Raw genomic sequence first — 21,700 nt, forward strand, 5'->3', positions numbered from 1 at the left:
CCAAGTGTCTCTACCTTTTCTGTCAAGTTAATCTTTTCACACCTTTGCAAAATGCTATTTTCATTGCCATCTTTTCTAAATGCTATGTACTCAAACTTAAACACTATCAACTAAATTTGTTTGAAGTTATGTTGTTAAGCTCAAATCCCATGACTGTCTGGAACTGCAGCTTTGGTTTGCACTGACCCATTTCTTTCTCCACTAGCTTAGAGAGAGCATCCAACTTCTTTCTGAGAGTTCCCAAATCATGTTGGCTCATGATTATTGGGATCAATGTTTCATTATAGTCAACCAGGAAAAAGAAATGATAAGAACTATTATTTAAATCACATTTTAAATATTAAGATATTTCAAAAGCTCCATTTCAGTTTTGTCAAAATCAATATTAAAAACTCACCATTAGAACAAAAGAAAAAATAAAAACAAAAACAAAACAGAACAGGACAGGTCATTGACTTTTCTTCCACATGCAAAATATTTTTTAAGATGGTGAGACTTTTGTGAGTGATCTGCTTCTGCAGGAACTATCATGAGACACAGTTCATTCAAGAAAGCAGTCTGCCATGGAGTACAAAAACAGACCTGGATCCACCAAAAGTTAGTTTCGTAAAGATGGATTATTTTAAAATTTATTTTCAGTTGTTTCTTCTTTAAAAAAATACATCTTATTTATTTCTATGTGTTTCTCTCTTTCTCTCTCTTCTTCTCTCCTCACACCTCCCTCTCTCTCGTGTGTGTGAGTGCATACATGCTTGTGTTTGTGTATGTGTGTGTTGGCACCACAGTGTATAAGTGGAGATCAGATGACAATCCACAAGAGGCAGTTTTCTCCTTCTACCATGTGGATCCAGCTTAGGGGATCAGACTTAGTAGTAAAGTACCATCTCACCAGTCATTACATATTCTTTTACTTATTTATTTTTAACAAATTGCTTACTACTCAGACTTCAGAACCAGGAAGTTTGTGTCATAATACCATAGCTGGACAGACTGATTTCAAACACAACCCAAGGTACTGCATATTCGTATTATAAGAACTAATATTTCCAAAAATAATCATTTGTACTTACCTCAAGGATATGTTTACCTTGGGTTTAAAATAGGGCGCACTCTGATCTGCTAAAAAGACGATTAAGTCATTTCCTAAAAGAAGCAAATAAATTATTTTAGAAAGAATGCTGCTTTCATCCAGTCAGTGCTTAAACACTTCTGGGTATGGTTTCTATAAGAAACCTTTTATTCTAATGTAGTCAGACAGCAAGGATACTCACACTAATCTAAAGGAATGTAGAAAAGGGAAGTATGGAAAAACATACTTGTTCAAGGCAAAGTGAAGCCATGGGATTCCTTCAATTGGCTGATGAGCTAATTTAAAAGAACCATCTACGTAAAAAACACGTTTAAAACTATCCTATTGTACACCAAGTATGAGACTCTTGTTTGATCTGCAGCAATGGAGAAAACACCGCCCACCCCCGCCAAAAAAAAAAACAAAAAACAACACCCACAAAAATCCCTTATTCTTTGTTGTGCTACTGTTTAGTCTTGTGTTTTCCACATCCAATCAGGTCTCCCTTATATGAACCTGTTTATTTCATTATACAGATTCACCATACCAATGATGCAGGAATTCCTACTACATCCTCTCACAAATAATAAGAATACAATTCAGCACATACGCAGAAAAATCAGAGCCTCTAAACATTCCTCCTTTGCTTGCTATGGAATTACCTTCCACATGGGTGGGTCCATGGAACTCAATTAATGCTCACTGGGCTAGACTTTCAGAAATGCTTAATAAAACACAGGATATCTTTAAATTTAAGGAGAATCTCTATATCCAGTTTGGATGCATTAGCTATAGGCTTGCACCATTCATATAACACAGGTAATTATTCAATATAGGGAAACCATCCAGGTTTATAGGAGGTTCTGCAGTGTGGGAAAGAACCCTCAAAAGTCCTTGTTAGATCCCAGAGAACCTAGACAACAATGAGTACCCTAAGAGAGACATACATAGATCTAATCTACATGGGTAGTAGAAAAAGACAAGATCTCCTAAGTAAATTGGGAGCACAGGGACTTGGGAGAGGGTTGAAGGGGAGGGGAGAGGCAGGGGAAAATGTAGAGCTCAATAAATATCAATAAAAGGGGGCAGGAAGAATTAGTTAATAAAAAAGCCTGAACTAATAGGCCAACCAGTTTATAATTAATGTAGGCCTCTGTGTATTTCTTTGAGATTGAACAGCTGTGGGACCAGGCGGGACAGAAATCTTTCAACAAACACACAAAGATACAAATGAATAAATATCCCTTAAAAGTGAGAGAGAAAAAAGTCCTTGTTGGGACCCTGTCACTCAGTTCTGTATGGGCTTTTAACTTTATTCATGGTCTTGGTCCTAAGTCAGCATCTTCCAATGAACACACTTCGTTAGCATCCCCCCCCCCCTATTTTTAAGGTTTAACGTAATTATTAAACCTTCAAGAATTGCAAGTTGGCTAAAAGTGATGTGCAAAACTACAGTGATGAGCTGTCGAAAACTACAGCAGTAACTAGGGTGAGGAAGGTTCAGATGTACTCTACAGACCAGGCAACTCATGTTGTCTAAGTCTGTAGTTTGAGAATGAGATCAGTAGTTAACAACAAAAAATGCTTGTGTGCGCTGTGGTGGGTTTGGTCCTCAGGAAGGCACAGTGCCTTCAGAGAGACGTGGATCTTAACAAAAGGAAGACTAAATGAACTGAGCAAATGGTAGAGGCAGTGAGTGTATTTCTCATAACAAACTGTCATGTTCCGTCTTTTCCAAACAAAGGAGGCGGAACATTGGACAAAAGAAGGGAAAACAAACGCAGAGTCCAGAAACCAAGACTCTTAGGAATCAGGAAGAACTTTGTCAGGCAGGTGAATATGCACCAGGTGGAGGCTACAGGCTTTGGGTGAAGGGCGATTGGTGTGTTCCTAAGGTTTGGGGGCTTATGGTCAAAACGCGCGGTGATTGGGTCAGGACCCGGGGTTGATAAAACTGGGGAAAGGGAAAGTTGTCAAGGATGATAAAAATAAAAGGAGAGCCCCAAGGCTGGGAAATGCAAGAGAGAGGGTAACAGGAAGAAGGGGGCGTGGGTACAACGGGAGGGGCAAACAGAGGGAGGGCCGGCAAGCACTGACTTTCCCGCAGCACGAAGAGGTCCGTCTGCTTGTCGGAGTTGAGGTCCCCGAAGGCCGCCAGGGTGCCCCAGGCCTCCGCCCCAAAGAGCTCGGCAGTGACATTGTGCAGAGCCCGCGCCGGGGAAGGCCCAATGCTCAGCAGCGTGAGCCCCAAGAGCAGGGGCGCCACCAACGGCCCGGCGATAGGCAGCAGGCCTGCCGCCATGGAGCCCTCGGCCCGACCGGCCTCCGCCGCGCTTGACGGCAGCCGCAAAGCACCGTGCGACCTCCCGACCGAGAAAAGACTCAGGGTGCAGGCTCACGGGCTGCCTCGCTCTGCTCTCTCACGCTCGCCTGAGGCTGTCCCTCCGACGACCAACAAACAGGCCAAGGAGCTAGGGCGACGTCTGCCTGGGAGCTTACTTCCGGCCGGCGTGCCTCCCGACAGTGTCGCGCGCGGGGGCGGGGCTGGGCGGGCGGTGCTGACTGGCAGCCCGGGCGGTGGGCACTGCGCGATGGCGGGGGCGGAGGGACTCATGGACGAAGTAAACTGGAAGGTCTTGGAGCGACGAGCCCGGGCCAAGCGCTCAGGTTTGGCTGCCTGTGACAACAACCTTGTCCCTGCTGGGTACAGTGGGTGGTGCGCTTCCTCAAGTCCCTTGGCGGGAGGCAGATGGGATTGATCATGGGGGATCAACTTGTGTCCCTAAGTTGTTTTCAGAAAGCAGTAGGTGGTCCTGGCTGTGCCCTGATCTTGTGCCCACCTGTGCTGCACTCCCCATGCCCCGCACTTCCCGCATTTAGAAAACTTAGGTGTTTCTCCCCCAAGTTATTTCCTATCCAAAATTAGCTGCAAGTTGACTTCTCCAGCAAAGTTGCCCCTAGAATACTGGCAGAGGCTAGTTCTTGGAAAAAGAAGGTGCCTTCTATCTCTCTTCCTCTGAAAACGTAGATCTTCAATTTTGGTGAGGTCCTAAAGAGCTGGCGACTACTCTTATCTTATTTCATATGCCCTCGTCACATTTTGCAGTTATTTTGAGCCGCAGCCAGTTCTGTGTGTCAGAAATTGAGGAAGACAGGGTCTGGGCCACAAAGTAAGTTAGCATGCAGTTAGGGTCCATAATGAAACTGGCCTTTTCCACAGCCAAGTGATCCCAGCACCTAGTTTTCAGTTGTGGGTCCCAACCACAGAGGTCAGAAGAAGCCAACAGTTCAAGTGTCCTGACCTGACTTGTTCAAATTGCAAAGTCACCGACGCTTTAAAAGTTGTACTCCTGGTTAACAGCTCCTCAGCGAACCAAGATTGAAACTGTCCCCATTAAAACTGGATATAATCTTGAGCAAATAGTGCGTCCTTAAACACGAGAGGTGGTGGACTGACAAATCTTCCAGCAAGGAAGGACCTTCCCCTTGTCAAAGAGTGAGGAAAGATTGTGGAAAGTACCAATTTTATTCTGTTTTACATCTGAAAATCCTTGTGTTTATTTACTTAGGGATGTAGTGGAGCAGCCGTATGAAAAGCTGTGAGAATTTCTCAAAAGTAATGACAGTCACAGAATATTTGTTTCCTACTTTTTCTTAATTTTTTTATGTCATATAGGAATATTGACTTGGTTACTAACAGTGTGGCTGTGGAAGTCTAAAAAGTGTTAGCCAGGTTATGCTTTCTGGGCAAAGAGAATAGCTAGTCTTCCAGAGAGTTGAACAATGACCCCAACACATACTTTTGCAACATAATTCTTTTTAATAAGCGTATAGATTCAATTTTCTCTTCAAGTCTTTGTTTTACTCAAATGTATGTCACAGCAGTAATCTTTGAAAACCTTACTTTTCTTATTAGGGTAAATTTTGTTTTATTTGCTATTGTTGAATGTTGTTTCTTAAACCCAGTTCCACGCACAGTAGCTAGTTACCTGGATAGTATCAATTTAGAATGTGCCTGTATGTTTACCTTATAAGAGTAAAAGTTAGATAGAAGTAAAAAATAAAAAGCAGCTGAGGCAAATCTTTGCAGTTTCTGATTTTCAGACTCTGGGAAATATGACAATAAACGCTCTTGAACAGCATTCTTTACTCCCTGCTTATTACAAAGAATGAACCTGATACTGTTTACTATTAGGAGAATGTACAAACAGCCTTGTTTGAAAGATGAATCAATCTGTTGCTGGGATAGACTCCTCTTTGGAGTTCTAAGCATTGTTACACAGTATCATAACAACTTTACTGTACAATGAAGGATGCTACTCGTGAAATGTTTCTTAGTAAGTGGGTATTATGTTTCCGTCTATTCCTGTAAGCAAACTTAATTTGCCAAATAAAGGAAATCAAATTCTCAAGTCATAAAAGACGAACTAAAATTATGTGGTGATTTTTGATTGTCTTTTGCACATTGCATCATGCTAATAACTGCTCATACTGCTTTCAATTAATCTAATGCTGATTGCTTCTAACCTTCACTAAACAGTGGTAACATTGGTGTAGTTTAGCCTGCAACGCTAATGATAAGAGTCCTGCTGAAATGGCCCACTCACCTGATGCAGCCTTCTCTTCACCTGCTTTGTTAAGGTCTGGTAAGTGTACAGACCCCAAAAGGGTCAACTGATAATTTTATATATCATTGTTTCCGAAGATTGATGTCACTATATGGTATTTTTCATTTCTCTGATTTCCTCTTTGGTGAACTTTCAGCGCTACTTCAGTTAGTGTTGGGCTTAGGTTTCCATTGTGGTTTGAATGTGTCTTGTGGTGGAGGCCCTGTCCTGACAACCACAAGCTATTTGACCGAAGGCAGTTTCTTAGTGCCTGGGAGCCTCGGCTGGACTTGCACTATTGATTTGTAAACGATTTTTGCCCACTTTCTAGGTATTGTAGTGCACATGGTTGTGCAAGTGTCTCTGTCGTGTGGGATAAATTCCTCTGGCTACATGCCCAGATGGTAGGTTTATTTTTAGGCTTTTGAGAATCCTTCAGCCTTGTTTCAAAAGTAGCTGCATTAGTTTACACCCCTACTAGCAATTTATAATAGTCCTTTTTATTAACATTGATGGCAGCATTTTTTGTTTTTTGTTTTTTTGTCACTTGTGATCTTGATGATGGCCATTTTGACTTGGGTGAAATGAAATTGCAGAGTAGTTTTATTTAATCTGCATTTCCCTGATGTTTAAGGATGTTGATGACTTTTAAAAGAGTTTCTTAGATTTTTATAATTTTTATTTTGAGAGCTCTATTCTTGTTTTGGATGCATAGCCTATGTTTTAATTAGGTTGTTTTCTTGGAGTTAAGTTTTGGGGTTGTTTTGTTTGTTTGTGTGTTGGAGATAGGGTTTTTCTGTGTAGCCCTGACTGTTTAGGAACATTCTCTGTAGACCAGACTGGTCTCAGAACTCAGAGATCTGACTGCCTCTGCCTCCTGAGTGCTGGGATTAAAGGCATGCTTCACCACTGCCTGACTGGAGTTTAGCTTTTTAAGTTTCTTGTATATTCTAGTTACCAATTCTCTTTACTCAATTGACTGTTCCTTCTGTTACACAAAAAGCGTTTAATTTCATGAGAGCCGTTTGACCCTTGTTCTTATCTCCTTTGCTAGTCTGAAAACTCTTACCTATATGCTGAAGTATACTGTTGTTTTCTCATTTAGCAGATTTGGGTATCAGCTCTTATATTGAAGTCTTTTATAGATTAGGAATTTAGTTTTGTGCAGGGTGAGATAAAGGGATCTAGTTTCATTCTTCTATATGGTGATGTCCAGGCTTTCCAACCATCATTTGCTGAGGATACTTTCTTTTGTCTAACATAAGCTTTTGACTTTTAGTAAAAAAATTAGATGGCTTTAGTTGTAGGAACTTCTGTGTGGGTTTCTCTGTTCGACTTCACTGATTTATGTCTGTATTTGTGCCAATACCATTTTGTTTTTTGTTACTGTGGCTCTGTGTAATAACCTGAACTCAGGAGTGCGGATACCTCTTATATCAGTATTGCTTTAGCTCTCCTTAGTCTTTTATGTTTCCCTGTACATTTTAAGGTTTTGTTTTCATTGTCTGTGAAGAATGTCCTGGAACTCTTGATTATGATTACATTAAATTTGCAGGTTAACTTTGGTAGGATGGTAATTTTCATAATACTGATTCTTCCAGGCCATAAAGCATGGAAACCCTTACCATGTTCTAGTGTCTTCCTCAATTTATTTCTTCAGTGTCTTACAGTTTTCTTTATGAAGTTATTTTTCATTACACTACTTAGGTGTATTCCATGCAGTTTACTTTTTGGTGGCTACTATAGGTGAGATTGTTTCCTTGGCTTCTTTCTTGGCATGTTTGTCATTGATACATAGAAAGTCTAATGATTGTTGCATGTTAATCTTGTACTCTCACTTTTCTGAGTATCAAGCTCTAAAGAATTTTTTTTCTTAGAATTAAAGTTTCATGTATAAGATTGTAGAATTGTAGTGCTGGCAATGAGTGATGCTTTAACAAATATTTTAAGCCTTGGTTGCCTCTTCTTTCTCTTGTTTTGTTGTAGATAAAACTTCATTTACAATGTTGAATACAAGCAGAGATACTAGACATCCTTGTCTTGTTCCTCATTTTAGTGGGAATGTTTTGAATTTTTCTCTGTTTCCTATGATGTTTTGCTGTAAGTTTGCAGTGTAGCTTTTATTTTGTTGGGCCCTCATATAGGCCTGGTCCGCCAACCCATAGCCGCCACGTGGGCACAGGTCATAGGGCCACGTAAGCAACAGCGGATTATCATCCGACAAGCTCGTGACTAAATCACGAGCCAAGCTGAAGCCAAATAAGGAGTTGTTTGTCTCCAAGACCTTCCTCTATGGGGAATGCGGAAGGAGGAAGCCTGCGCCATCTTAAGGGTGCGGCTCTGAAAGCTCTCAACACAGAGAGGGTGTTGGATCCCTTGGAAACAGAATTACAGATGGTGATAAGCTATCATGTGGATGCTGGAAGTTGAACCCAGATCCTCTGGAAGAGCAACCAGTGTACTTAGCTGCTGAACCATCTCACTAATCCTGTTTGCAAGTGTTTTATTGAGAATTTTTGCATCTGTATTTATGAGGGAGATTGATTTGCAATATTTTGTTTTGATACCAGAGAAATACTGACTTCTTAAAAAAGAATTTGGAGGCTTTTTTCTATTTTGTGGAATAGTTTAAATAGTATTGGTGTTCTTTTTAATGTCTCGTTGAATTCTGCAATGAATTAATCAGGTTCTGTTTTGCTCCCGCCTTTGGAAATGGCTTATTGCTTCAAACTCATTGGTTATAGATCTAAATTATTATCTAAATTATCTATGGATTTAAAGTATTTCATCTTGGTTTAATTTTGTTGATTCATATGCATACAGAAATTCATTTATTTCTTTTAGACTTCTTGATTTAGAGGATACAAAAATTTAAGGTATTTCCTTATGGTTATTTTAATTTTATTGGCATTTGTTATGTTGTGTCCCTTTGTTTCTCCAATTTTCTTATTGGATTATATTCTTTCTTTCTGTTAAACAAAGAATTTGTATGTTTTGTTATCCTTTGAACGAATCAGCTTTTCTTTTCAATTTTTTTCTTTCCCCTCTTAGGGAATGTCTTACTGTGTATTCTTGGCTGGCCTAGAACTCACTATGAATATCAATCATACTGACCTTGAATTCACAGAGCTGCCTGCCTCTGCCCCTCAACTGCTGGGATTAAAGGCTTATACCACCACATTCAGCTCCTTTCATTGAGTCTGTCTATTCTTTCATTAATTTCTGCTTTGATCTTAATTATTTCTTTCCAGCTACTGCTTTTGAGTTTGACCTTTTCTGATTCTTTTCCCCAAGGCCTTAGAGTACATCATTAAGTTACTTATTTGAGCATTCTCATATTTTGATATAGTCATCTGTATAGATCTGTATTTAATGTGTTGCATAGTTTTTAGAATGTTTCTAAGTTTATTCCATTTTAAAAAGGTATTTTTAAATTTTCTTGCTTGATTTCTTCAGTGACCAATTTATCACTCAATAGTGTGTTGCTTAACACCTCTGTGTTTCTATACTTTGTACAAGTTCCCTAGCTTTTGATTGTTGACTTAATTCATTATGTGCATATTAAATAAGGATGTCAGTGTGAGCATATTAAATAAGGATGTTACTTCACTTTTCTTTTATTTGTTAAGTTTACTTTGCATCCTAATATTCCATTTGCTTGGAATACCTTTTTCCTGTCATTTTAGTCCAAGATAGTTCTCTATCATTGGAGGAAAGAAACATTTCTTGGATCTATGCAAAGATGGATCTTGCTTTTTAATACAGTCTGTTAGTCTGTGTTTTTTGTTTTTTTGGGGGGTGGGAATTGAGTCTGTTAATATTTAGTTGTTTTTGAAAGATATTTGTTTTGTCATATTGATATTTTTCTCTAGTACTTCTGCCTGCTCTGATATTGCTTATTTGTCCTTGTGGTTTCTTGTTATCCTTCTTTTTATGGCATATACCTTCTTGTTCCCTCTGTAGTGCTGGCTTAGTGGTCATAAATTCTTTTAGTTTGCTTTGATCGAGGAAATTTTTTACTGCAGTGTCACTTATAAAAGAGCCTTGCTGATTTGTAATATTCTAGGTTGGTAGTTGTAGTCTTTCAGAAGTTGGAATATATCTTTCCCACTCCTCTGGATTTAAGACTTTCTAACTAATAATCTGTTATTCCTCTGATGGACCTGAATTTTCAAGTGACATGGCCCATGTACCCTGAAGCTTCCAGATCTTTTCTTCATTTTGTGATCTTAGTGTCTTAATATGATATGCCATGAGGAATCTCTTTTTTGTTCCTAACTATTTTTGCTCTGTGGGCCTCTTGGTTTGGAAGGTATCTCTTTTTCTAGAGTTAGAAAATTTTCTTTTATCTTTTTATTGAAAATATTTTCTATGCCTTTGTCTTCCAACTTTTCTCCTTCTGTGCCCAGATTTGTAGATTTGGTCTTTTTATTGTATCCCAAAGCATGTTCCCTTCTTGGTTATAAAAATTTTGATAGTTTTCTGTGAATGAATGGAATGAATTCCTCTACCTTATTTACTAATCCTTGTGTTCTGTCTTGGTTCTTCCTGTCAGTAATGCTTTCTACTGAACTTTTTATTTGACTAATTGAAATTTTTTATTTTACTTTTTTTTCCCAGTAATTCTCTTATCTATTGAATTCGTTTTTCATATCCATAATTGTCTTTTTTATTTCACTTACCTATTTCTATTTTGCTGGACTTCAGTCAGTTTTCAACTGTTTCGTATTAATTTTTTCAGATGTTAGTGTCCTCTTTAGACTGCTAGTGTTCTCTTTGAACTGTTTGTAGTTGTTCTTTTAAATTCTGTGTGTTGGATTTCATCTTAGTTGTCCTCCTTGGGGACCACTTACTATGATATTGGTGCTTTGTGTGGGGGGCATACTATCTTGTTTTTTTGTGTTTTTCTGATGAGCCATGCATCTGGAGCAACATTATCGGTTTGTGTGTGTGTGTGTGTGTGTGTTTTGCTATTTGTATTTAGCCCACTGAGTAAGACCTCGAGATGAGAGCCTGGAGGAGGTAGGAAGGCTTGGACTTGCTGGATCCTGGCTGGACTGTAGCATGAAGGGCCGGCTTGTTGGGGTATCTGTTCCCGCCTGGTACCCCACATTCGGCAAGCAACAAAGAAAAATCACACACAAGACTCCATAAGATTATAAACTGATTGGCCCATTAGCTCAGGCTTCTTGTTAACTCTTATAGCTTATATTAACCCATTATTCTTATCTATTTAAGCCACATGGCTCAGTACGGCTTGTTGGGGTATCTGTCCCACCCGGCACCCCACAGCCAGCAATTCCCAAGGAAAAATCACACACAGAGATCTCTATAAGTTATAAAGCTGATTGGCCCTTAGCTCTGGCTACTTATTAGCTCTTATAACTTATGTTACCCCATTATCCTTATCTACGTTAGCACATGGCTCAGTACCTTTTCTAGCGGGACAATTTACATCTTTCCTCTTTGGTGGTCTGGGCAGAACTGCCAGAGGAAGCTTCCTGCTTTCCAGAATTCTCCTGTTCTCATTGCATCACCTGTACTTCCTGTCTGGTTTTCGCACCTATACTTCCTGCCTGGCCAATCAGCGTTTTATTAAAATACATGATTGACAGAATACAGATAATTCTCCCACACCACTGGGCTGCTCATGGAGCATCAGCTGAAGAGGCCCTAGGGGTGGAAGACGAAGTTGGAGTGGAGGGAATGCTTTGCAAATCCATGCTTAGGTCATGTCTTATGTCATGGTTGGGTAACAGGGAACTGTGGTGCAGCTGAGAGGTTATAGATGACAGGGTAAAGGGCTGCCGGCCTAGTTCTTTACCAGGTAGGCCCACATTTGGTGATCTAACTGGAGCCGGCTTCTGGAACAGGAAGAGGGTACCAGTTACAGCGACTGTCTTACCTGTTCTATGCTGGGCCAGGTCTCATATGCGGTGCTTGTGCTAGAGCAGGCCCCCAGGGGTAGGGAGAGGTCATAGGCTGTGTTGATGTGGGCCTTTCTTTCGAAGTCCCTCCTAGACTGGACCATGTGTGGTGGTTTGGTTGGAACAGGCTCCCCGCTCAGGGAGGGATAACATTTGGTAGGAGTGGAAGGACTGCCTCTGTTTTTCACTTACCTATTTTGTTATAGATTTATTTTTAGTAGTTTCAATTTGTGTGTGTGTGTCTGCCTGTCAACATGTCTGTCTGTCTGTGTGGACATCTCCAAGAGAGGTGTACACTACCTGCTGAACTACCCTCTCCAGCCCAGGGTGTGTGTCTGGATGTGTGGTGTGTTGGAAGTGGAGTTGTACTTGCCCCAGTATTCCTGTGCACGTCAGACTACAACTAGATGGAGTCTGCTATTTCCTTTCCCCTTTCATGGGTTTCTTGGACTGTGCTCAGACTGACAGGCTTGCGCAAGTGCCCTGGTCTACCATCTCACTGACTTAAATGATTGGGTTTTTGTTGGTGTGAATTTTTCAGCAAAAGGCACTGTTGTTTATTTTGACTTTCTTACTAAAGAGTGAAATTTTTTAACTACTAAATTTACTAATTACTTCAGGGTAAATAGAATGCTAAAGAAAGTAGAATTTTGTTTTAACATTAACAAAGTCTTTGCAGATAAGAGACCAGAAACTTATTAAATCAAATGCTTCAAGAGACAAAGTAGAAAAATACCAGATTCCAGTATTATCCATTTTATAGACTAATTCCTTGACTAATGCTTTGAATGTTTGCATTTTGATGAGATTCATTTCCCCCAAATTTACAAGGCTATAAAGAAGTGTGTAGACATTTCTCTGTTAAAATAATATCTCAGCTAATTGCTTCTGTAATTTACTCATTTAGAACTTGCATTCATGTTAGAAATTGGGTACTTTACATTATTATATTTCTATGGACACTGCCTTTGCAGGAGAATTCTTTATTGCATGTTTACATTAATAACCTGTTTGAGGCATGTCCTAGGGAGGGGTAATACCAAATTCGGTCTAACTTCTATGCTTTGTGTTGGAATCATCTGGACTCCGAGGGTCTCTGGCAGCTCTGCCCTTCCTGTAGTATCTAACACATATAACCCCTCTCCTGGGCTGGTTCCTCTCCGTTCTGGCAGTTTTTCTCGGGATATCCCTTGGCTTGGGGACAGAAACATAGTTCCATGCTGTCACCCTCAAAAACCTAGGAGTTTCCCTAGTCTTTTAGGGACTTTGGTCAAGTCAGACTAAACTAAAACTCATGGCATTTATAGGAAAGGATTTCAGCCCTTGGAATTTAAAGCTATAGCTGAAGATTTTACTAAAGGCAGTTTAATATAGACTTTATGCATGGAGGTAAGGAGAAAAGCCATGGCCTTGGGCTTCTGGGAATGGAATGGTGGGAGGCTGGTGCAGAGGCAGAAGGAAGGCACATCTAAATGTAGGGATACACTCCTCAACCGGGAGTTCCAAGGAATACAACTCAGCCATAGGTAGGGCTCCTCAAGGGGGAGTCCCAAAAAAATCACTGCAATGGATTAAGTAAAAATGCTGCGGACCCCCTAGTGGTGGCCGTGGGCAGCCAGTCCCAGGCAGGGATTGGTGCAGTTCACCTAAGTGGCTGCAGCAGGCCACGAGGAGAGTTAGACAGATGGACAAGCCACAAGACCACCATGCCTTAAGTCTCTGGTTGATCCTGGCTGGTCCCAGGCAGTGAGCCACCCTGCAGGCAAGAGACAGAGACAGGGATATGTACGCCATGCAGGGTGAGGTTGGATATGTATTTAGTGGGTTATGGAAGGGAAAAGAAGAAGGGAAGAAGAGCAGAGAGAAAGAGAGAAGGGAGAGAAGGAAGCTGCCTCTTCGGGAGGAGGGAGGAGAGATGGAAAAGGAAGGAACTCAGGCTGGAAGCTGAAGATCACTTTCCCACAGCAGACTGAGGCAGAGGAGGGGAGGTAGTAGGCGTGGCTTCTCTCTTAAAGTGACATGACAGACCATTACAATCCCAACTCAGCTGTAGGTAGGGCTCCTTGAGGGGGTGTTGCAGAGAGGAAGACGTACTGAAGTGTGGGGAGGGCGTTCATCATGAGAAAATCAGAGAGTAGGACATATCCAGATGTAAGGGTGGGCTTCTGAAGGGAGAATTGGAATTTATTACCTTGGCATTTAGCCGCATATACTGAAAGACTTGGATAAATCCAGACACCCCCCCCCCCCCAACAGGAAAAAATAGAGCCAAAAATCTAAGCAGGGAGGGAAGAATCAGAAATCTAGGATTAGCCGGTTCAGTTTCAGGAATTAGCTGAAGATAAGTTAGATTGTAATCTTGAGAATAATCTTGAGAAACAGGGAGTTGCCCCCTTGTGATTATCATTGGTATTTTTGGAATTTTCTATGATGCCCTTCCTACCTCTTTGGATTACTGGGCTGTGGTTTCTTCCCTTAAAAACCCCTTCTCCCAGTTACTTGGGGTCGAACTCCTCCCCTGCGTGGGTTATGAGTCTCGGCCTCAGTGCACTGGTACCTGTCAAATAAACCTCATGTGATTGCAGCAAGGACGGTCTTTCATGAGTTACGGGGGGGGGGGGGGGGGGTAGTGTTATCCCGAGACTTGAGTGAGAGTCTCCCCACATCGGGGGTCTTTCAATACCATTTTGGTGGTTCTCAAGTTATGTGTCATAACGTTTTGAGAAACGGTTTTCCCTTTTTCTCTCTCTGTTGGTGAGTTAGATGATGAGATGACTCTAAAGATGTCTTAGATGACATCTCAGTTTGCTTTCTATTGCTGTCATAAGGATTGAAAGCAACTTGGGGAGCAAAGGGTTTATTTCTTCTTACATGCGGCTGAGAGCAGTCAGAGAAGGAACTGAAGCAGAGGTCTTGCAGAAATGTTGCTGACTCATTTGCTCCCCATGGCTTCCTCATTCTGTTTTCTTATACAACCAGGACCACCTGCCAAGGGGTGTCACTGCCTACTGTGGGCTGGGCGTCCTACACCAATCATTAATCTAGAAAATACTTGACAGACTGGCCAGTGAGAATCAGGGCGAACTGAAGCTTCTCTTCCTGGGTGACTCTACCCTGCATCAAGTGAATACAAACTACCCAGTGCAGACAGAATTACCATGCTAAGGTAAAGCGTGGAGCCACTAAGTGTCTTCAGAGGATTTATTACATGTCCTTTTCCTGTAAATAGATTCCATAGTGAGATTACTAGAGAATCATTATGCTCGATCAGTTCCTGTTTTGCTGCTGGTGAGAGTTTTCAACCAGACCCCCAGGATGAGAGGGGTTCCTGCTCATGTACCCACTTTTTTCTTGTCTTTCTGGCATCTCTGACATCTCAGGGTCTGAAAAGTTTCTGCATCCTGATAGGCCTCTCCACCAATGTAAGTCTGAATCAGATCAAATCAAACCAAATTAGAAAAAGCCCAGGTTTAATGGATACCAGTGCTCCCAGATGACTTTCCAGTCCCTCAGAGATGAGCCTGGAAGGAAGACCTGAAAACCACATGTTTGTACTCTGAGGTGCAGTTAAATAGCCTGTGGGAGTGATCTTGAGCATCTCTGGGGAGGTGTCATTGTTTGGCAGTCTTTCACAGGGGTGGAGTCTGGCCTGAGGTAACTCCCAGGGGAGGGAACTTGGGATGGAACTTCCACCAGAACATTCCAGACTCTGGATATATGGATGCCAGGGACTGGGGTGAAGCTTGGACCCAAATATTCCAGACTCTTTGGGTATATGGATACCAGGTCCTGGAGTCACACTTCCACCCAAACAGGTCTCCATGGCAACTTTGGCTTCACCTTCACGGGCTTTTGTCATGTCCTCTCAGGGCCTCCTTGCAATTTTACAATCTTACAAGTGGCTTTTGCAGTAGATGACTTTCTTTGAAATGCCTTAGGTAGGGTATTAGGTATCAGTAAACTAGGTTCAGATCCTAGCCGGTATATATGTAGATTCTTCCGCTGTAATCAAAGTTGACAATGCCCCTAGATGCCTTAGTAGTCTACACTGCAGAGGTTTGTAGGATTGCCCTACTATTTAGGATGTAACTCTTTTAGGTGAGGGGGGTTCTTTGGACTCTCGGTGCTTCCTGTCGGCCTGGCAGGCATCTCATCAGTTCTGTACAGGTCCGATCTCCCGAGTAGATCTCCTGGGCAGGACCAGGTAAGCAAGGCTCATCTGTTGTCACAGTGGAGGCAGGATTTCTGTCAGCTTTTGAGGACTATATAGGAGCCAGAGTACAAATAGCAGGGCGAGGCAGGCCAGTAGCAATGACAGAGGGACAGGTGGGAACTAAACTGCCTTGGTGGACCCCAGTAGAGGTCTAATCAGTCATGTGGCTACCTTTGCATGACCTCATGGCCGAGCTTCTCAGGAAAAATTACCCAGCTGCTCTGGTCCTTTGGGTTTTGGAGGAGGAGTAGGGGGAGGCATCTAGTTACTTCTTGGAGACTTGAGAGGCAAAGTGGCCTGGACACTTCTCTAGGCCACAGTAGAGTGTGTTAACAGCTTGGCAGGCTTTGGAGACTGAATAACTACTTCTGCAATATCGCAGACCCAGCACTCAACGCATGCTGCTTGGGTGCAAGTGGGGACTTCAGGGGTGTCTTTCTAATGGCGTTTTCATAGGAATCACAGTGGCAACTAAACTTCGTCACTCCTGAAAATCCCAGTACCTTTCTAAGTGCATGGTTGAAACTCACCCCAGTTTGATATATTATAATCCAAGATTTAATCTTTCAAAAATAAAAATCACTGGTTTTTAATTTAGTAAAAGCTTTTTTCCTCTGTCATTAATAACTTCATACAATATCCTAATCCCCCCTTTTAGCCTTTAACAATTCAAGTTTTAGGTCAGGAATGAATTTTGCAAATAACATCCATACTATTATTTGGCTTATGTATCAAGATTTATAGCTCAAGCTGAGAGTAGAGAGTATAATAGGTAGCTGACCTTTATCATACATTTTTTAGCTTCTTGGTATCTGTTAAAAACATAGTCTCTCCAAATGGTTACCTTTCTTACTCTATTTCTTCCTGTTTTCTTCATTGAATCACTGAAGAATTTTATATGCATTTTGATAATAGTATTCTGGCAGTTAGAATATCAAGTTGGTTAGTTCTAAATAGTGTTGGTAAATTTCATGGTCTATTTACGTTCATTAAGAAGCTGGCTCTGCATATGGTGTTATCCTTCTCCTTCCCATTTCAAATGTAAGCATGTTTGTCTCCAAGTGTCCTTCAAGACCCCCTCTTCAGGGAACAGGCTGATTTCTGGTTCCTTAGCAGGGAAAGAAAAGAACTTAATAGCATCCCAAGAAGAAAAATACTGTGTTATTGAAAATAGCAAAATGTAGACTGTTTCTAAGAAGTTACAATTGTTTTTATCTCACAGCATAAAAATGCCTGTGGTGGAAAAGAGAAGTAGAAGCTGGCCCATTGAGAAAAAGTCCTGTGGGGAGCTCTGGCTGACTGCCTCAGTCTCCCCAGGTGACTTGGGCTGCATGCCTGATAAGACCCTGCTTTGAGGATGCTGCCTTTGTCTCTGTGGCAGTTTGAATAAGAATAGCTCATATATTTGAATGCTTATTCACTAGGGAGTGGCACTGTTGGAAAAGATTAGAAGGATTAGGAGGTGTGGCCTTATTGGAGGAAGTGTGTCACTAGGGGTGGGCTTTGAGGTTTCACAAGTCCATGTCAGGCCTGGGCTTTCTTTGTTGTACGTGGATCAGGATGTAGAGTTCTTGGCTTCTTCTCTAGCACCATGTTTGCCTGTGTGCTGCTATTCTTCCTGCCATGGTCATAATGGGTTAAATCTCTGAAACTGTAAACAAACCCCCAACTAAATGTCTTTTTACAGTAGTTGGCTTGGTTCTGATGTCTCTTCACACCAGTAGGACAGTAACTAAGCTAACCAATTGAGTCTGGGTATTATAATGTCCTGATTTGAGGATTTTCTGATCTTTACTGTTTCTACCTGCTGGTTGTTCTTTTTCTTCTGTTTACTGTACACATAAGCCAGGCATTCAAAACTGAGAGCACTGATGTCTCAGAGAACACTAAGGGTTTAGTTGCGGCTCATAAGCCCATCAAAAAGCATGAAGTTAGCTTTCTGTTTTCAATTTACTTCTACGGTGTTTTTAAATTAGGGTTTCAGCTTTCAGGCCAATTTATTATTTTCCACAATTCACGTCTGATTTTTTTTTTTTTTTAATTTTACAAGACAGGTTTCTCTGTAGCTTTGGAGCCTGCCCTGGAACTCGCTATGTAGACCTTGAACTCACAAGAGATCAGGAGTCTCTGCCTCCCGAGTGCTGATATTAAAGGCATGTGCCACCACTAACTGGCTCACATCTGAAGTTTTAAGAGCCGCTGGTTAGAATGATTTTAGTCTATTTTTTCCTGTGCTATGTGACTGTCTTGATCATGAATTTTCATCTGAGTAATTGAATGGCAGTTTTGACACTTCAACTGTTAAGGAATCTCCAGAATAGTTCTGTGGGTGTAACTGCTTGCTGCTCAAACTCAGAGACCTGAGTTCTCTCCCTGGGACTGTGTCGGGGTGGAAGGAGAGAAGCGACTCTGGAGAGCTGTCTTCTCAGCTCCACACACTTCTGTGGCACTTGTGTCTACACACATATCATGCGTCCATACATAATAATACATGTTTTAAAGTAAGGACAAGAGACTGCATCTCTAAATTTAATGCAATTGGTGATTTCAAATGTTTGATGTGTTTATTGGTATATTTTAAGGATAGAATTTTTGCCATATCTCAAGTAGCCTTTGCCTGTCTTTCTATACCAGGTGACTTTGTTGTTTAATTTCTTCTAGTCGTTTTGATTGTGAGCCTAGCCTTTTATGGTGAGCCAGCTGTCCAGTTCCATTTACTTCCTTCTTAAACAGAATGTGTGAGCAATCATGTTGCTAGATAAGTCTAAGAGTGATAAGTAACACTGGTTGGACTTCAGCCAGGTAAGAGCTATAGATTTTGTTAGGCTACGTCTGGAGAACCATTGTAAGAAAGCTCAGGATGTAGAGAAAATCTGCTGTGTATCGTGAGACTTGGTGACTGTAAGAAATAATGCATGCCTTGTGGACTCACATTTCTCTTAACCCTGCAAACATTCATACTTTCTTAGAGTTCTTTAAAATGTATCTATCTTTGAATTTTTTTAAATCCTACTCAAATGTAATTTTTTGGTAGTCTGGTAAGTATTGATAGAGATTGTCGTAGTTAGGGCTTCTATTGCTGAGATGAAACACCATGACCAAATTGCTGATCATTATTGAATGAAGTCAGGACAGGAACTCGAACCGGGAAGGATCCTGGAGGCAGGCGCTGATGTAGAAGCAGTGGAGGGGGCCTGCTCACTGACTTGTTCACCCCGGCTTGCTTCGCCTTCTTTCTTGTAGAACCCAGGACCACCAGCCCAGGGATGGCACCACCCACCATGGGCTGTGCCCTTCCCCATTTATCACTAATTGAGAGACTGCCTTACAGCTGGATCTCATGGAGGCATTTCCTCAACAGAGGCTCCTCCATTTCTGACGATTAGCTTGTGTCCCGTTGACACACGCACTAGTTCAGAATTCATCAGTTGTTATTGCTTTTGCAGGAGTTTTTACATTCAAATCTGGCCCTTTTGAGTATGGCTTGTTGAAGTTATGTTAATTTTTAAATCTTAAAGCTTTTATCTTTTATTTGTATTAAATTGTTTTCAAGTGGTTCATTGATAGCAAATATTTTTTCATGTTAAACATTATTAATATACAGATATTTAAAGTTTGAACTTATTTTCCTAGTTTGCTTTGTGGACTCTTTATGAAAGTTTTTAATCCATTTTTTGTATATATTCAGGTAATATTCTTTGTTTCCATAATTTTATTTTCTTGAAAATATACAGTGAGACCTGATTAATTATCTAGTTATTCCAATTTTGAGTAGACTTTTAGCATTGATAATAGTTTTTTACTGAACAACTGCAAAGTTAGAAAAATCGTAGCAGAGTAAAGGAGTGAAAAACTTAAGGTTAAGAATTTTACAAGTGTTCTATCCTGTTCTTATTTTACTGTAATATATTTAAAAAAAATTACCCCTGCCGTCCAGATCTCGTATAGGACTTCCTTGTTTTTTTACTTTTTAAATACCTTTTTTAAATATATATATATATATATTTCCTGTCCTTTTCATATCTGATGTCACTGTCTTAATTCAAGATTATTTTGACTAGAAATGGACCTTTATTCCTAGGACTCAATTTTTTTTGTCTTTTGATGGCATCTGTAAAATGCTGTCTGTAAAATGTGACTCATTTGAACCCCTGACTCTCCGTTAGCTCAAGGACAACATGAGAAGGTGTAACCTGCTGCTGAGCGTCTTCAGGCCTGACCCTTCGGGATGCTTTCTCAGTGTCTTGTCCTTTTTTCTCTTCTGACTTCTGCTCCTTTATCATGAGGTTTCTTGTATGTTAAGGAGCCTTCCACTGTAAGTTTGGTGCACACCATATCTTTTTATTCTACTTCATGATTTCTTGTCCTCTGTGTTTCTTGGTAACAGCTCTGTACCCTGGTTTTCAATTTCTATTTGTTTCCATGATGATTTTTACATGGTTCTTTTATTTTCGTTGTCACTGCGTTCCTATTAGGTAACGACTAACTAACGCGTTTTCTTTACTAGGCTGTGAAAGCCTTCAGGGCTAGGGCACAGATCCAGCACACTTTTGTATCAATAGCGTGTGATCAGTAGCGTGTATGCATAGGGTGTGATGCAAGGGAGTCTCAGGTTGGATAGGAATGAAAGTTAAATGAGTTAATGAAGCATACTGAAAAGTTAATGTGATTTTTCTACAAAATGAGCCTTCTTGCTGTGTTGCCTAATTATATAACTTTCTCTGTTTGTTGAATTTATTTCCTTTAGTTTTGGAGGGGGGAATGTATTCTAAGTAAAAGTGTATTTTCCCCGCTAGTGATTAACGCTCAGAAAAGTCCAAAAGTCAGGTTTAAAAAAGAAATATGTGGGGCTAGAGGATAAGTCAGTTGGTAAAGTGTGTGCTTTACAAACTTAAGGACCTAAGTCTGGATCCTCAGTACCCACCTAAACGTTGAGGTCAGTGGTGTTCCCCTATAGCCCCAATGCTGATCAAAAGGAGACAGCTGGAAACTTGGAGCTCTTGAACTAGCCATCCTAGCTGAATTCATGAAGTCCATATTCAGTGAGAAACCCTGTCTGAAAAATATAAGACAGAGAGCAATTGAGTAAGATACCCCGGATGTCCATCTCTGGCCTCCCACACACGTGCTGGCACATATGTGTGTTCGTGCATGGAAACTCAGCTGCCCACCCATCTAAATATATATCATTGGCACAAATGCCCTTGCCAGAATAGAAAAGCGCACACAGTGATGGCATGCCTAGGCCAGCCTACGTGATTCTCATGGTGTCTGTCTCCTGCTTAAAAACATTAGTCAGTCATTTGTATTTGATTCTGTTTCCCTAAAAGGCGAAGTAGAAGAAAATCTCTTAGGTTAGTTACTAACATTGTTATCAAAATTTAAGTCACTAATAGCATAAAGAGGTCAAATCTACGTGATAGGCCTTGTCTGTCCCTGAGCAGCCTTCCCTTCAAGTAACAAGGGATTTGAACATGACATTTAAATATAAGGAGTCTGTTAGTGAAGAAATGAAATGATACTCTTAAGTGAAGTGGGGAAAATTAGCACCCTAAATCTTGTGATTTAGATAGCTTTATCTCACCCTATCTCCAAATAAGCTATTATATGAAATCTGGTTTGGAAAAGTCTTAAGCACAATGCTAAATAATCCACTAGAGAACAACAGTGTTTTCATGATAGACTTCTTCAAATCTGAGTTTCAATACTCTTATATTTAATTCTGAAAGGCAGGTCTTTTATTTTTGTGCATTGCAGTTGTCTTAATTTTTCTGAAATAGAAATAAGATGAACTAAAATCTAAGTAAAGGGGAGGCCCATCATATAAAACAACCACCAAATGACCTATTTTTGCTTTCGTGGCTGAAGTTGACAAAGTCCAACA

General features: G+C 40.8%; 2 protein-coding genes across 5 annotated transcripts in view; one reads left to right on the top strand and one right to left on the bottom strand.

Annotated features, from left to right (window-relative positions):
- Positions 1-3,567, bottom strand: part of Itfg1 (integrin alpha FG-GAP repeat containing 1) — a 129,677-nt gene extending 126,110 nt beyond the window's left edge. The window contains exons 1-2 of the mRNA XM_048434646.3: positions 3,167-3,567; positions 1,071-1,143 (exon numbers count right to left, since the gene is read on the bottom strand). Of these exons, the coding sequence (XP_048290603.3) occupies positions 1,071-1,143; positions 3,167-3,371 (278 nt within the window). The 5' untranslated portion in view covers positions 3,372-3,567. The remainder of the gene's footprint in view (positions 1-1,070; positions 1,144-3,166) is intronic.
- A 32-nt stretch (positions 3,568-3,599) lies between these two features.
- The window catches only part of Phkb (phosphorylase kinase regulatory subunit beta), a 179,126-nt gene continuing 161,025 nt past the window's right edge, over positions 3,600-21,700 (top strand). For 2 of the 4 annotated variants that reach the window (XM_087900341.1, XM_087900340.1), the window contains exon 1: positions 3,600-3,736. In XM_087900341.1, the coding sequence (XP_087756467.1) occupies positions 3,661-3,736 (76 nt within the window). In that variant the 5' untranslated portion in view covers positions 3,600-3,660. Of the gene's footprint in view, positions 3,737-5,609; positions 5,716-21,700 lie in introns of all 4 variants that reach the window. The other 2 variants (XM_087900342.1, XM_087900343.1) reach the window with 2 other exon arrangements.

This window comes from Myodes glareolus, chromosome 22, assembly GCF_982192425.1.
Source record: "Myodes glareolus chromosome 22, mMyoGla1.1, whole genome shotgun sequence".
Classification (NCBI taxonomy): Eukaryota; Metazoa; Chordata; class Mammalia; order Rodentia; family Cricetidae; genus Myodes; species Myodes glareolus.